The sequence below is a fragment of the Rhineura floridana genome, chromosome 3 (assembly GCF_030035675.1).
Source record: "Rhineura floridana isolate rRhiFlo1 chromosome 3, rRhiFlo1.hap2, whole genome shotgun sequence".
Classification (NCBI taxonomy): domain Eukaryota; kingdom Metazoa; phylum Chordata; class Lepidosauria; order Squamata; family Rhineuridae; genus Rhineura; species Rhineura floridana.
The window spans coordinates 225,614,208-225,630,806 of record NC_084482.1 but is presented as its reverse complement, the minus strand read 5'-3'; the positions used below and the strand labels follow the sequence as shown (position 1 = coordinate 225,630,806).

The 16,599-nt window shown below is 43.9% G+C and overlaps 2 protein-coding genes across 2 annotated transcripts; both read left to right on the top strand.

The window, feature by feature from the left end:
- The first annotated feature begins 1,289 nt into the window (after nucleotides 1-1,289).
- On the top strand, nucleotides 1,290-15,857 carry LOC133381792 (zinc finger protein 420-like). Its single transcript, XM_061621257.1, has 3 exons — nucleotides 1,290-1,602; nucleotides 4,059-4,180; nucleotides 12,296-15,857. The coding sequence occupies exon 3, from the start codon at nucleotides 12,947-12,949 to the stop codon at nucleotides 14,609-14,611; it is 1,665 nt and encodes a 554-aa protein (XP_061477241.1). The 5' UTR covers nucleotides 1,290-1,602; nucleotides 4,059-4,180; nucleotides 12,296-12,946; the 3' UTR covers nucleotides 14,612-15,857.
- LOC133379074 (zinc finger protein 79-like) lies at nucleotides 7,200-12,759 on the top strand. The gene is made up of 2 exons (XM_061613684.1): nucleotides 7,200-7,543; nucleotides 12,642-12,759. Exons 1-2 carry the CDS (start codon nucleotides 7,200-7,202, stop codon nucleotides 12,757-12,759), a joined length of 462 nt encoding a protein of 153 aa, XP_061469668.1.
- Nucleotides 15,858-16,599: the final 742 nt, after the last annotated feature.

Here is a 16,599-nt window from a genome sequence, read left to right as displayed (position 1 = left end):
ATAATGTGTGTTAAATTTGAAAGTGCTATAAAAATGTTAACTCCTCCTCCTCTTTGGTGCTGGTTTTCACTCTCAGTTCCTTCACTTGCATGCACATCATCAGCTTGCAACATGGATAAATTATGCATTTACAAGACCACTAAACATAGATTAATCACCTGTCAGATTGAATGTATGGGTACAAAGATAGCTATTTTCTCCTCTTGGACCACATAGTTCTGGATGAAGTGGGGATTGTAACACACACAAGTTGCAGAGCAAACACATACTATACAGATTGTGACACAAGTTTCCATAAACTAGAGCCCACTCATCTTACCCACAAAAGCTCATGCAACAACCAGTTCTATAAACAGTTATTGTATAACATTATTATTATTGCATCGAAAGTTTGTATAGGACAAGAGAAGTTTCTAAATAAAAATAGGATTGCACACACATCTGCTTTTTAAAGGACCACAAGCCTCTTGCACATTTGTTGAGCCAGAACAGGGGTTATGGCAGCAGAAACAGGGTCAGGTAATTCCTCACGTTACTTAATATGATGTATGAGTTGAGGATTTTATACCCCGCAGCAGTTACCCGTTCTCCCAGTCCCAGATCAGTCCCACCCATACACTATTATTTTTCGCATTAACAGCATGTACGAATTTTTTTAAAAAGCAGTGTGTGTGTCTGTCTGTGTGTGTGTGTGTGTGTGTGTGTGTGTGTGTGAGTGAGAGAGAGAGAGAGAGATTCGCTCCCTTTTCCAAATGCACACACTCATTTACATGCTCCCGGGGGCCCCGGCTCCACCCGAGCGAGGAGTCTCTCGGGAGTCAGGACAAGCCAACCCGGAGAAGGTTGGCCGCGGAAGGGTTAAGGAAAGGGAACGTGCTTCCTAGAGAGGAAGGGAAGTGGGGAAGCGGCGTCGTCCAGTCGAGAACGGCTAGAGAGCCGCTTCCGCGCCGCCCTCTCCGCGGACTCTTTGGCGACGGGCTGCGTCGGTGGGGATCCGGTGAGCTCCTCGCAGCGCAGTGAGAGACGCAGGCGGGGCAGAGCGAGGAGGAGGGGAGGTCTTCCGGCTGGGGGGGCGGCTCGTGGTGTCACCCGGGGCGGCCCACACCTGCCGCACTGCCCGAGTGACGCCCCTGCGGCCCCGGCCGGGCTGGCTTGTCCTGACTCCCGAGAGACTCCCGCTGGGCGAGGCTTGCCCAGGAGGGGACCCTCCCTCGCTCGGGTGCAGCCGCGGGCCCGGGAGCATGTAAATGAGTGTGTGCATTTGGAAAAGGGAGCGACTCTCTCTCTCTCTCTCTCTCTCTCTCTCTCTCTCTCTCACACACACACACACACACACACACACACACACACACACACACACACACACACACACACACAGCTTTTTTAAAAAAGGCGTACATGCTGTTAATGCGAAAAATAATAGTGTATGGGTGGGACTGATCTGGGACTGGGAGAACGGGTAACTGCTGCGGGGTATAAAATCCTCAACTCATACATCATATTAAGTAACGTGAGGAATTACCTGACCCTGTTTCTGCTGCCATAACCCCTGTTCTGGCTCAACAAATGTACAAGAGGCTTGTGGTCCTTTAAAAAGCAGATGTGTGTACAATCCTATTTTTATTTAGAAACTTCTCTTGTCCTATACAAACTTTCAATGCAATAATAATAATGTTACACAATAACTGTTTATAGAACTGGTTGTGGCATGAGCTTTTGTGGGTAAGATGAGTGGGCTCTAGTTTATGGAAACTTGTGTCACAATCTGGATAGTATGTGTTTGCTCTGCAATTTGTTGTGTGTGTTACAATCCCCACTTCATCCAGAACAGTGGCGTCACTAGGGTTGGTGTCACCCGGTGCGGTAAATCATGGTGTCACCCCCATGGACCTCCTCCCATACCAGACCATACAGAATCCTTAGTAATGTTTTTTGTACTAATGTTACTCTTAAATTGTAATTCCCATATATCACTGAATGTAATAGCACACACACACACACACAGAGCCAGCTGTGGGATCGTCACACAAACAACCTAGAACATTTTTTCCCTTTCACAAGGACATGCAAAAGATTGAACCCAGGACCTTCTGCACGCAAAGCACATGCTCAGCCTACCACTGAGATATAGGGTAGAAAAGCACTCACTGTTCTGCTGGCCTGGGGATAATTCTGAGGGCCAGTGGGAGCCACAGATGTGATGAGAAGCAGGGAGAAGTGAGTGGGCAAAGAGTGCAGGTGCAATGCCAAGGTGCCGTCTCAGCAAAACTGATGCCAGTCCTAGTGGGTAAGCCCCATTCAACAGGGTGGGATTTACTTCTGAGTAAACATGCACAGGATTGCAAGGTGGGGGGAGCAGCAAATCCCTCAACCCCATCTTAGCCCTTCCCCACTTTAAAGTTGACCATGAGGACACTGAACTTGTCAAGGATTATCAATACTTTGGCACAGTCATTAACCAAAATGGAGACAATAGTCAAGAAATTAGGCTAGGACTGGGGAGGGCAGCTATTGGAGAACTCACATGCAAATATGTATCACTGAACACTAAAGTCAGGATCATTCAGACCGTGGTATTCCCCATCTCTATGTATGGATGTGAAAGTTGAACAGTGAAAAAAATGGATAAGAGAAAAATCAGCTTATTTCAAATGTGGTGTTGGAGAACTAGAAGCTAAAATGATGAAACTGAGGTTATCATACTTTGGACACATCATGAGAAGACATGATTCACTAGAAAAGAAAATAATGCTGGGAAAAACAGAAGGGAGTAGAAAAAGAGGAAGGCCAAACAAGAGATGGATTGATTCCATAAAGGAAGCCACAGACCTGAACTTACAAGATCTGAACAGGGTGGTTCATGACAGATGCTGTTGGAGGTCACTGATTCATAGGATCACCATAAGTCATTGTTGTTATGTGCCTTCAAGTTGATTACGACTTGTGGCGACCCTATGAATCAGTGACCCCCAATAGCATCTGTCATGAACCACCCTGTTCAGATCTTGTAAGTTCAGGTCTGCGGCTTCCTTTATGGAATAAATCCATCTCTTGTTTGTCTTTCCTCTTTTTCTACTCCCTTCCGTTTTCCCCAGCATTATTGTCTTTTCTAGTGAATCATGTCTTCTCATGATGTGTCCAAAGTTTGATAACCTCAGTTTCATCATTTTAGCTTCTAGTGATAGCTCTGGTTTAATTTGTTCTAACACCCAATTATTTGTCTTTTTCGCAGTCCATTTCAAATAAGCTGATTTTTCTCTTATCCATTTTTTTCACTGTTCAACTTTCACATCCATAGGTTGTTTGTGTGACGATCCCACAGCGGGCTCTGTGTGTGTGTGCTATTACATTCAGTGATATACGGGAATTACAATTTAAGAGTAACATTAGTACAAAAAACATTACTAAGGATTCTGTGTGGTCTGGTATGGGAGGAGGTCCATGGGGGTGACACCATGATTTACTGCACCGGGTGACACCACCCCTAGTGACGCCACTGCCGCGAAGGCTCCCTTTTCCCGAGGGCCTTCTTGCTGACCTCCATCTAGCCTGACTCTCCAGCGCGAGGGAGGGAAGTGGGACTGGCCCCACCTGGGAGCAGACTCAGCCCCGGCCCCTGTAGGGAGGGGTCCTGGGGACACCCCGAGGTCCTCGACCCGAAGCGTGCCGGAAGGGTCCCTTCAGCTTTGCCTCTGAGGCTGCGGGACGCTGCAGCTGCGCCCCCCGAAGGCGCGGTGCCACCTTGTGGGCGTCACAGGACGCTCCTCCGGCTTTGTCTTGAGGCCCAAATCAAGAATCGGAGCGCTGTTGACCTTGGAGAAGGCAGCTGTTCTCTGGGCCCTTTTCAGACATCTGATCTGAGTCCCCCAGTCAGGCCACGAGGAGAAATGCAGTGGGCTGTAGGTAAGGAGGCTGCAATTGGTGACATTTAGGGGGTCCTTGTAGCAGAGTTTTTCTACTGCTCCTGCTGAGATTTTGGTACAAGTTAGGATTTTTGCTAAGTCAGCCACGGAGTTACCTTTTCCTCACCAAACCTTCCCTCTTCCTTCCTCTTCCAGGCTTGGTGTCCTTTGAGGAGGTGACTGCCTGTCCAAGGAGGAGCGGACTGTGCTGGATCCAGGCCAAAGGGCTCTGTAGAAAGACGCCTTGCTGCGGATCTGTGGGAATGTGGCATCTCTGGGTAGGGATCCTTCTGTCTGTCCCTTCTTTACTATGGCTGAAAGGTTATTGGTAAGGCTGTGGCCAGTAAGTCTGCCCTGCCCATCCTGAGCCTTCCTGTGTCACCGTCTTCTGGCCTGGCAAGGGCTGAAGGTACAAGAGCAGTTTCTCTCTATGCTGGATCTTCTCATCCCGTTGCTGTGAGGGGAGGACTTCTGCCTATACCAGTATGGGCAAGACTTAATCTGATAGTGCTATGGCCACTGTTTCCAATTGGTTTGACAACACTTCTTTCTGTCATCTGGTTCTGGGAGCCACTTAATCTTATGTCTGTCATGATCACTGGGTCCCAAAATCCTTGAAACCCCAAAACCAGCTCTGCAACGTAGAACGCTGCTGAACACCACAGCTCTTTTTCAGGCACCCTGCAGGCACCAACTTCACCAGGGCTGGTAAATAATCAAAGCCAGCCCTATCAGGTAGGCCATGTTGCTACCATTCCTTCTGTCCACCCGTTTGGGCCAGGGAACTCTCAGACCTTACGTTGAACAGGCATGCTTAGGATTCCAAAGAGGCAAGTGCTAAAGACCAGACTCTTTGCTTCTTGGAGCCTCAAGCAAAACAGCTAAATGGTAGCACATATCCCAAAGGCCAAAGTACTGGTTTTGCTACCCAAGGCTTCAGAAAGAACATACACCAGTCAATATGAGGTGGCTTTATTAAAAATATAAATGCATATAAAAGAGCAGCATGAAAATCCTGAACCCAAAACACCCACAAGGCACAGGTAGAAATCTCCCAATAAAGTTCAAAGGGCAGTTGCGAATTGAAGTACATGATGAAATACTGACTACTCCTAACACTAAGACACTTTGACAAAGTTTAGGATGGTTCTGACTCTTGTAAGAAAAGGCCTGGCAGTAACAGCGGAGGGGTCTAATAGCCAATCAGGAGACCTCTGGAAGGTGGAATATTCCAGGGCCTCTTCCTGCCTTCTCATATGTGCGCTTGCACAGCTAGCTAAGGCTGGGGACTCTTAGGTCACATTCGCACCAGACATTTATTCCACTATCATTCCACTTTAAATACTCATGGCTTCCCCCAAAGAATCCTGGGAAATGTAGTTTGTGAAGAGGGCTAAGAGTTGTCAGGAGGCTCCTCTTTTCCTCAGAGAGCTACAATTCCCCGAGTGGTTTAACAATCAATCCCTCTTCCAAGGGGACTCTTAGAATTGTAGCTCTGTGAGGGGATTAGGCGTCTCCTGACAAGTCTCTGCACCCTTCTCAAACTACATTTCCCAGGATTCTTTGGAGGAAGATGATGGTTTAAAGTGGAATAATAGTGGAATAAATGTACAGTGTGAATGCAGCCTGAGTATGTGTGGATGTCTTAATCCTGAGCTCATGGCTCATCTAGTGAGGAAAAACTGCTTCTCAGCAGAAGGATATTACCCATATGGCTGCATTCCAGGAGCAAGATGTTACCCAGAATTCTTCATGGCAGAGCCATGTTTTTAGGCCAGAGGAACAGGCTTTCTTGACAAAGTCCATGGTGGCCACCCCTCTGGTCAGTTGAACGGCCACCTGTTCTAGGGCACAGTTATTTAGGATGTGTAGAAATTTCTCCTCTTGATTGTGACAGGAACGCACATGTTGCCAATCTGTGTGAGGGCAGTTGAAGTCACCCATTGCTACATTTTCTCTTTTGGGTACTCCCTTCATTTAATTTTCATCTCAAGTTCACATTGACACATCCCCAGTGCTAAATTACAAGGCATTACAGATCTAAAGCATTGATGCAGAGTGGAGGTAACTTTCTGAATTCATCATTACCTGAATCACAAGGCTATCTGGGCATAAGCAATATGTGAGCCTCACGGATGAGAAGACTGACTAGGTGCTCAAAGGAAAGAATGTTTACATTATTTTTCCTTTGACAAGCATAAGAATGTGTTTATGATTCATTCCTAAGCTTAATTACTTAGTATCACAATTAATTATCAGAGAAATGCAAAACCATTCTAAATTATAGCAGGATGGTACATTCCTCAGATATCTGGATATTTGAAAGAAATACAATTCACTAATAGGCAAAAACCCTTGAGGTTTAAGAACATACCTGTAGCCAACAGAAATCTCTATCAAACTTTAAAAAGCAGGGAAATTGGGCAGCTATAGTGAATGCACCAGGGGAGCAGAGACCTGACCTCCTCTCTGAGATATTGGACTGCCCTACAAATTTGTAGATATGCAAACACATTTTGGGTTGGTCTGTCACAGTGCAGTCCACTTCCTGTGTAGCTTGGAAGAATTTGGTAACAGGTGGATACTATGTGCTGTACTTGATGCCCTTTTGGACACAGCAAAATGGCCAGGTTGTACCCCTAAATCACCAGTTTGGGCCGACTGAAATCACATATCCCCACCTCCAGGAGACAAAGGTTATTTCCAGATGGTTCGGGGTCTCATTACAGCTTTACAATTAACATACATTATAGAGTCAGAAGAGTGGCTATATATTGTAGCCAGCCTGGGTTTGTCACATTCTGCCATGTTGCATTGAAAATCCCCTCCATGCCATTCTGCTGCTTCCCATAAGCTCATTTCAAAACAAAACCTTACTAATCTTATAGTCCTGAACCCAGAAACACTTGCTTAACAACTCTTTTAAGTTTTCATGGTGATAGAGAAGACAGTCAGAGAAAATCAAGAGTTCAAAGTGTAAAAACGGGGAATCCAGAGCCCTGTTAAGACTTTTTTCTGTCAGAGTTCTCATTCCCATTCCTACGGTTCCCTCCCACCACCCCTTCTCCCCTCCCCCCTCCCTTCCCCTTCTCCCCATGCTCAGTTTCACCTATCCTAAGCATGATTATACAGGAGTAAATCTCATTGAACTCAATAAGCATGCAAATGATCAAACCTGTCCTCCCCCTTCTGCTTGCTCCCATCCCCCTCCTCCTGTACTGAATGTGGAAAGAGCGTCAGTATGAGAAATAAGCTTACTTTACATCAAAAAATCCACACAGGAGAGAAACTATATAAATGCATGAGTGTGGGAAAAGCTTCAGTGGTAGAAGTATTCTAAGTGTATATCAAAGAATCCACACAGGAGAAAAACCCTATAAATGTGCAGAGTGTGGAATAAGTTTCAGTCAGAGGCCACACCTTACTTCGCATTGCAGAACCCACACAACGAAGAAGCCATGTAAGTGTCTGGAGTGTGGAAAGAGTTTCAGTTGTAGTCAAAGTCTAGCATCCCATCAACGAACCCATATGGAAGAGAAGCCGTTTAATTGTTTGAAACGTGGAAATAGTTTCCATCAGAGTAGTAACCTTTCTTTACATCAAAGAACCCACACAGGAGAGAAACCGTATAAATGCATGGCGTGTGGAAAATGTTTCAATCAGAGCCAACACCTTACTTCACATCACAGAACCCACTCAGGAGAGAAGCCATTACTGTACATCAAAGAATCCACACAGGGAAGAAGAATGTATGGAGTGTGGAAAAAGCTTCAGATGTAGAGATTTTACTAAACATGGAAGAACCCACACAAAAGAAAAGCCACATGAATGCATATAGTGTGAAAAAAAGTTTCAGTCAGAGCCAACCCCTTACTTCAAATCACAGAACCCACACGGGGGGAAACCCATAGAAGTGTCTGGAGTATGGAAAGTGCTTCTGTCATAGTCAGCAGCTAACTTGACATCAAAGAACCCACAGAGGGTCGAAACCATAAAAATGTCTTGAATGTGGAAAGGTTCAGTGCGAGCTCTTACCTTAATTTGAACCACCAGTATCGTCTTACTGCACACCAAAGAACCCACACAGGGAAGAAAGCAACAATGCATGGAGTGTGGAACGAACTTCAGTCATAGCAAAAGCAAATGAAGTGGCTGCATCATGGCCCTACTTTCAGACTATTGCCTTGCAACATTTTATCTGTTCCTGTTGGACTTTTTTCTCTCAGAGTTCTCATTCCCCTTCCTACGGTTCCCTCCCACCACCCCTTCTTCCTATCCTAAGCATGATTATACAGGAGTAAATCCCATTGAACTCAATAAGCATGGAAATGATCAAGCCTGTCGTCCTCCCCCTCCTGCTTCCTCCCATCTCCCTCCTCCTCCATGCTCACTTTCACCTATCCTAAGCATGATTGCAGGGGAGTAAATCCCATGGAACTCAATAAGCATGCAAATAATCAATCCATTCTCAGCAAACCTGTACAGGATCCCATTTCTTACCTCCTGGATTAAAAATCAGAGAAATTCACTAATTGCCAAAAATCCTTGCTGTTTAAGGACATACCTATAGCCCACAGATATTTCTAGCAAACTTTAAAAAGCAGGGAAATTGGGCAGCTATAGTGAATGCACCAGGGGAGCAGGAGACCTGATCTCTTCTCTGAGATATTGTACTGCCTTACAAATTTGTCAAAAAGCAAACACAATTTGGGTTGGTCTTTCACAGTCCAATCTACTTCCTGTGTAGCTTGGAAGAAGACACCCCTGTAGCTTCTGTGCCCACTCAGGCCTAACTCAAGTCAGGAATCCTCAACCAGAGTGTTTTATACAGAGGTCTAATACTTAAAACAGACCAAGAGAGCTCTGTAGCCATTATTATATGTTTCTATCATATTATTTATTATATTATACAGCCACGAGAATGGCTGTATACTATAGCCAGTGGGGATTTTTCACATTCCGCAGTGTTAAATGGAAAATACCCCCCGCATGCCATTGTGATGCTTCCCATAACCTCATTTCAAAAGAAAACCTTACAAAACTTATAGTTCTGAAATCAGAAATGCTTGCTTAAGAACTCTCTCAAATTTCATGGCGGTACACAAAACAGTCAGAGAGACTCGAGAGTTCAAAGTCTAAAAACGGAGAAAAAAAACTCAGAGCCCTTTTGGACTTTTTTCTGCCAGAGTTCCCATAATCTGTTGAAATTCATTAAAAACCAGCCATTTTCACAGAGTACCTGTAATCCTAATACTGACGTTGCCCCATACTCTGATCTCCATCTTCTGCAGTTTAAAAGTTAAAAAAATGCCTGGCTGATTTTTAATTAATTTGAGAAATTGTGGCTGGAAGCCTATTATAACGTGGGGCATGCTCAGTAAGGGCCAACTGTCAGTGTTCTAAAAGCCTCACAGCTGCTGGGCGTGGCTAATCAGAGGGCCACACCCACACCAGACTTGATTTCACTCGAGACAGTCCTGGCTTCCCTCAAAGACTCCTGGGAAGTGTAGTTTGTGAAGGGTGCTGAGAGGAGACTCCTATTCCCCTGAGAGAATGGTTGAACAGTCAGCCACTCTGATTGAAGGTCTGTGAGGGGAACAGGGCGTCTCCTAGCAGCTCTCAGCACCCTTCACTAACTACACTTCCCAGGATTCTTTGAGAGAAGCCATGATTGGCTTTGAGCCATGGCTTTGGGAGAAGCCATGATAAATTGTTTTAAATTGTTGTTAAAAGATGTGTTTTTAAATTTGTAGATTTGTTTTCAATGTTTTTAGTTATTGTAAACCACCCAGAGAGCTTCGGTTATGGGGCAGTATATAAATACACTAAATAAATAGATAAATAAATAATGATTGTCCAGAGTGTAATAGAGGTCTGGTGTGGATGTGGCCAGGGACAGCTTTGTTTTAAATTTGGGTGGGAGGTAGGGCCAGGTTCAGGGCCTGAGACTGATCCTGTATCTTTAAGAGAAGAGAAAGTCAGCCAAGTGCCGGTGTTCTTGCAACATTGTAATGGGAAAAACCACAAGGTAGAATTCTCACTTCCCCCAGCACAACTTTGAAAGATACAGAAGATGTCTTGGTTGGCATGCTCAGCCTGGTCAGTTTTACCTATTCTAATCATGATTGCAAAGGAGTAAATCCGATTCAACGCAATAATCATACAAATGATCAGGCCTGCCTTTTCCCTCTTTCCCCTTTCCTCTCCCTTTCTCCTCCCCTCCCCTCTTCCTTCTTCCACCTCCCCTGCCCACTCCATCCCTCCATCCCTTCCCCCCAGTCAGTTTTACCTATCCTAAGCATGATTGCATGGGAGGAAATCCCACTGAACTCAATAAACATGCAAATGACCACATCTGTCCTTCTTCTCCCCTCCCCCTTCTGCCTGCTGCCATCCCAGTCCTCCCCTCTGCCTTTCCACCCTCCCTCCTCCTCCTCCCTTCCCCATCCCCTGTGGTCAGTTTCACCTATCCTAAGCATGATTGCTGGGTGTGTGTGTGTAAATCCCACTGAATTCAATAGCATGCAAATGATCAATCTGTTCTCAGCAAACTTGCACAGGATCCCATTTCTTACCTCCCGGATTAAAAAGCAGGGAAATTCACTAATAGGCAAAAAACCTTGCAGTTTAAGAATGTACCTATAGCCCACAGATATTTCTATCAAACTTTAAAAAGCAGGGAAATTCAGCACCTATAGTGAATGCACCAGGGGAGCAGGAGACCTGACTTCCTCTCTGAGATATTGTACTGCCCTACAAAGTTGTCAAAATGCAAACACCATTTGGGTTGGTCTTTCACAGTCCAATCCACTTGCTGTGTAGCTTGGAAGAATTTGGTAACATGTGCCTCTGAGCATATGGTGAGTGGTGGCAACACCTGTAATCAGCCCAAATAATAGAAAGAAGATATGTGCTGTGCTGATCTTGTTTTAGCCAGGAGGAAGCAACATTATTAAGACAGTTGATATAGTTCAGATGGTCACTTTAAATATGTCTGATCTACTTTGCAATTTTAGTGACGTTTCCTATAGGAAATCATTTTCTTTTGCTTTTGTTTCTATGACTGTGTGAAGTACAGCAACACTGCAAAATTTGTACTAAAAAAACTCCAAACATAATTGTGGAATAATGGCACTGACGTCTGCAAAATAGTCTCCAGTGGACCTCAGAAGTGTCTCAATTTGCACAAGATAAAACAGTGGGAGGTAAAATATATTCTAGCAAAATTCAAGGTGTGCTCTATGTTTTTAATTGACTGTGCCCACCTTGCCTTAAATGAAGTGGTTTAAACATAGCAGCCTGAAAACATGCATCCTCTTTTTTCCAACAGCTAGAGTCATTGCTGAAGTAGCAACATATTAGAATCAGTCTGATTTTACATCAAACTGCAGTTTCAGATTCAACTGTTAATGCACCCAAAATAGAAATAGAACATAACCTCCAATATCAAACACAAAAGGCTGTCTTCACCATCACATGACAATGACCAATAAAAAGGCTTTGAAATTAATAAAAATACATTTGACACAGATTTCTAGGATGAATAAGGAGGGGGGAAATGTTCTGGTTTAGATTCTCTGTAGAAACATTAGTAACACAGGAACGAAGCAAAGTAAGAAGAACACCAGCAAACATACAAAAATATAATTCTCCATCTTTGGAGATGGCAGGTGTTGCCACCACTCACCATATGCTCAGAGGCACATGTTACCAAAGTCTCCCAAGCTCCACAGCAAGTGGATTGGACTGTGAAAGACCAACCCAAATTGTGTTTGCATTCTGACAAATTTGTAGGACAGTACAATATGTCAGAGAGGAGGTCAGGTCTCCTGCTCCCCTGGTGCATTCACTATAGCTGCCCAATTTCCCTGCTTTTTAAAGATTGATAGAAATATCTGTGGGCTATAGGTACATTCTTAAACCGCAAGGTTTTTTTTGCCTATTAGTGAAATATTATGTTTGCGTGTGCCGATTTCAGCCTGTTGTCCTAGATCTGTATGTATAATGTAAGCTATGTGTAACATATGTGTATATACTGAAGCATGTTTCCACAAAACTGATATATTTTAAAACTCCAACACAGGGCAGAAACAGGTAACCTCTCTTGCTGAAAGCGAGGTCCTTAATTTGCCCGAGTAGCCCAGGTGCTGGTGACCAGATACGGGCAGAAGCTGGAAGCTGATTGGACAATTTATTTAAAATACATCAGCAATAGACCAGTGTGTGCATCTCAATTTAGGAAAGATGTGAGCATAAACAAAGCAAAGAGAAATTTCTTCTGGATATTTGAATGTAGAGAAGCAGGTCATTGTGTTTGATCCCTGATCCAATCATTTCTCCATGCCTTGAAATCCTAACAGGTTTTTCCTTTTCTTTCTTATTTGCCCAAACAGGTAAAAGGCAGGAAAAAAGCATTATATGGATCCCTTTGTGGTGTCTTTGTAAACAAGCAAGCACAAAGTGGGAAAAGAGACATCTGGGAATCAAAGGAGACTTAAAAGGCAGAAGGAAAATCAATGAAAGAGGAAATCCTGTACTTTGCAGGGTGCTGTTATCGATGAACTCTGGATCCCCTAGGAAGACCACTAAGGGAAAAGAAAGGGAAAGTGTTCACTGTGGGAGAAAATATTAAAAAGTAAGCCAAAGTAAAATTGCGGCACCTACAGAGGGGAAAAACTATATCAAGGCATGGAGTGTGAAAAGTGTTTCAGACTCTCACCAGCTTACTTCACATGAAAGAACCCATATAGAACAGAAAGCATATGAGTACCTGGAATGTGGAAAGAGGTTCAGCATGACCTCTCACCTTACTTTACATCAAAAAACTCAGACGGGGAGAAATGATATGAATGCATGAGTGTGGAAAAAGCTCCAGTCAGAAGGGCCACCTTACTCAACATAAATGTACGCATGCAGAGGAGAAACTGCATGAATACATGTAGTGTGGAAAGTCCGTCCGTATAAGAACTCAGCTTACTTTATATCAAAGAGCCCATACAGGGAAGAAAAAGTATATATGTATTGAATGTGGAAAGAGCGTCACTATGAGAAATAAGCTTACTTTACATCAAAGAATCCACACAGGAGAAAAACTATATAAATGCATAGAGTGTGGGAAAAACTTCAGTGGTAGAAGTGTTCTAACTGTACATCAAAGAATCCACACAGGAGAAAAACCCTATAAATGTGGAGAGTGTGGAATAAGTTTCAGTCAGAGGCCACACCTTACTTCGCATCAAAGAACCCACACAGGCGATAAACCATATAAATGCATACAGTGTGGGAAATGTTTCAGTCAGAGCCAAGACCTTCGGCTACATCACAGAACCCACACAGGGGAGAAGCCATATAAGTGTCTGCAGTGTGGAAAGAGTGTCAGTTGTAGTAAAAGTCTAGCTTCCCATCAAAGAACCCATACAGGAGAGAAGCCATTTAATTGTCTGGAATGTGGAAAGAGTTTTAGTCACAGTAGTAGCCTTTCTTTACATCAAAGAACCCACACAGGAGAGAAACCATATATATGCCTACAGTGTGGAAAACGTTTCAGTCAGAGCCAAAACCTTACTTCTCATCACAGAACCCACACAGGGGAGAAACCATATAAGTGTCTGGAGTGTGGAAAGTGTTTCAGTCACAGTAGTAGCCTTTCTTTTCATCAAAGAACCCACACAGGAGAGAAACCATATATATGCCTACAGTGTGGAAAAGGTTTCAGTCTGAGCCAAAGCCTTACTTCACATCAAAGAACCCACACAGGGGAGAAGCCGTATAAATGTCTGGAGTGTGGAAAGTGTTTCAGTCAGAGCTCACAGCTTACTTCACATCAAAGAACCCACACAGGAGAGAAACCATATAAATGTATGGAATGTGGAAAGACCTTTAAAGAAAGCAGCAAACTTACTTTGCATCAACGAACCCACACAGGAGAGAAACCATATAAATGCATAGAGTGTGGAAAAAGTTTCAGTCTGAGCCAAAGCCTAATTTCACATCACAGAACCCACACAGGGGAGAAGCCATATAAGTGTCTGGAGTGTGGAAAGTGTTTCAGTCAGAGCTCACAGCTTACTTCACATCAGAGAACCCACACAGGAGAGAAACCATATATATGTATGGAATGTGGAAAGACCTTTAAAGAAAGCAGCAAACTTACTTTGCATCAACGAACCCACACAGGAGAGAAACCATTTAAATGCATAGAGTGTGGAAAAAGTTTCAGTCAGATCCAAAACCTTACTTCACATCACAGAACCCACACAGGGGAGAAGCCATATAAGTGTCTGGAGTGTGGAAAGTGTTTCAGTCATAGTAGAAGCTTTTCTTTACATCAAAGAACCCACACAGGAGAGAAACCACATAAATGCATAGAGTGTGGAAAAAGTTTCAGTCTGAGCCATCACCTCACTTCACATCAAAGAACCCACACAGGGGAGAAGCCATATAAGTGTCTGGAGTGTGGAAAAAGTTTCAGTCAGAGCCATCACCTCACTTCACATCAAAGAACCCACACAGGGGAGAAGCCGTATAAATGTATGGAATGTGGAAAGACCTTTAAAGAAAACGGCAAACTTACTTTGCATCAACGAACCCACACAGGAGAGAAACCATATGAATGCATGGAATGTGGAAAGATCTTCAGTGATAGTAGAAACCTTTCCTCCCATCAAAGAACCCACACAGGAGATAATCCACATAAGTGTCTGGAGTAACATCTTACTGCACATCAAAGAACCCACAGAGGGAACGATACAAAAATGTATGGAGTGTGGAAAGAACTTCTGTCATAGCAAAAGCATTATAGTAGGGCCCCCGCTTTACAGCGCTTTGCTAATGCGGCTGTCTCAATTAGATGCAATTAGACTAAAGCTCCACTCATATGGCGTTTATTCCACTTTTACAGCGGTTTTCGGGCGTAATGCACCATTCTATTGATTGAGGTCCACTTTTCTGCGCTTTTTGCTTTTCGGCAGGGGTCTAGAATGTAACCTGCCATATGAGTGGGGCCCTGCTGTACTTGATATTAAATGAAGTGACTGCATTATGGCCCTATCTTCAGATTATGTTCCTGGGACATTATCCCTGCTCCTGGAAACTGTTGACATGGACTCTAACATAAACAGTAAGCAAGGTTCATTCCTGACTGGCCTGTTTGGCCTTTGTAATAAAACGAAGACGGGTGTTGCTGTCAGATATTAGCTTATACTATTTGGGCAGATGCAATTCACTAAACCTTGATGTGGCTAACATTACTGAATTACAACCCGCCCTGGATCTGATGATGAAGGAAAGGAAATATTAATAACAATATGCTCCTAGTTTCTTTTGCTTGAGTAGACACAGGGACAGAGTTGACTTCTGTGCTTGTTGCAGGGTTTGATCATTTTCGTTGTTTCTTTAAAAGATGAGTTTTAGCTACATCTGAAAGAGAGTGTGGTGTGGTGATTAGAGTCAGACTGGAAGCTGGACGACCAGGGTTCAAATCCCTGCTCTGCCATGAAGCTCACTAGGTAACTTTGGGCAGGGTTGTTGTGAGGATAAAATTGGCAGGGGGAGTGTGATCTTCCTGTATGTGAATGTAATGTAAATATGGTAAGTGCAGGTTTATTATAGGAAATACGATAAGTGGAGTGAGTGAGAAGGGGGAGTACATGGGCTGTAGAATGCTGGATGTGGATTGGCTGTGTGTTTGAATGGCTGAGGGTATAAATGAGAGGATGACAGTTGAGTCATGGGGGTGTTGGACAAGGTGGTGGGTGTTGTAGAGTTGGTGGGGGTTGAAGAGTTGTGGTGTGGAGAGTAAGAGGTGGCTGTTGAGAGATTGGATTGGGAGTTCTGAGGCAAATATTAGGAATAAGGAACATAAGAGAAACATATATGAAACCATATGCTTGTCAATGAAATCTATAAGTAATCTTGTTATTCTTAGTGTTATCAATAAATATTTTCTTGGTTTACTTAAAGCCTGATTCCTTAGCTGGGGGTGCACAGATCAGGGGGGGAGGCAGAGTAACTAAGGCTGACAAGAAATAGTATCGAATGGTGGTAGCGGCGAAGGAAGAGATATTGTATCAACGTCCAGTACCACAGAGCAACCCAGAGCTGTGAGCTTCATAGGCAAGAGGCTTCAGGGGGGTCAGGAATTACGTATACACACAGACACAAGGTATCAAAATAGCCAGGAAGAGACTAAGGCACAGTCTAGAGGCTATATTGGGTACACAGAGTGTTGAGTAGTGTGGTCTAGCAGGGGGATCTTTTGAGATCTGTGCTAAAGCGGAGAGAGGTAAAAATAAACACGATGATCCTGACTTGGGGTGGCCAGAGGTAGGCTACATGTCATAAGGTGGGCCTGACAGAGGTGAGACATCTCTAGTGGTTACAGAGAAGGGAAGGATGTCACATGTGGTGGCTGTAGCGGTGGGATATGAACAACAGAGAGTCCCTAAAAGTGGTGTGGTTAAAAGGAATAACAAATAAAGATTACTTGTGAGAGTGAGTGGCAAAGAGTGTGTGAGCTCCGAAAAACATGGCTGAATATATGAAAATGAAAAGAGAGGAGCTGGTGGAGAAATGCATAGCGTTCTATTTGCCTCACAAGGATAAAGGGGTAGATGAATTGCGAGTAGCATTGATAACATTCGCATCAATCCAATCCAAAGATCCTGTCAAAGAGACCCTATTTAATTTATTTATTTTA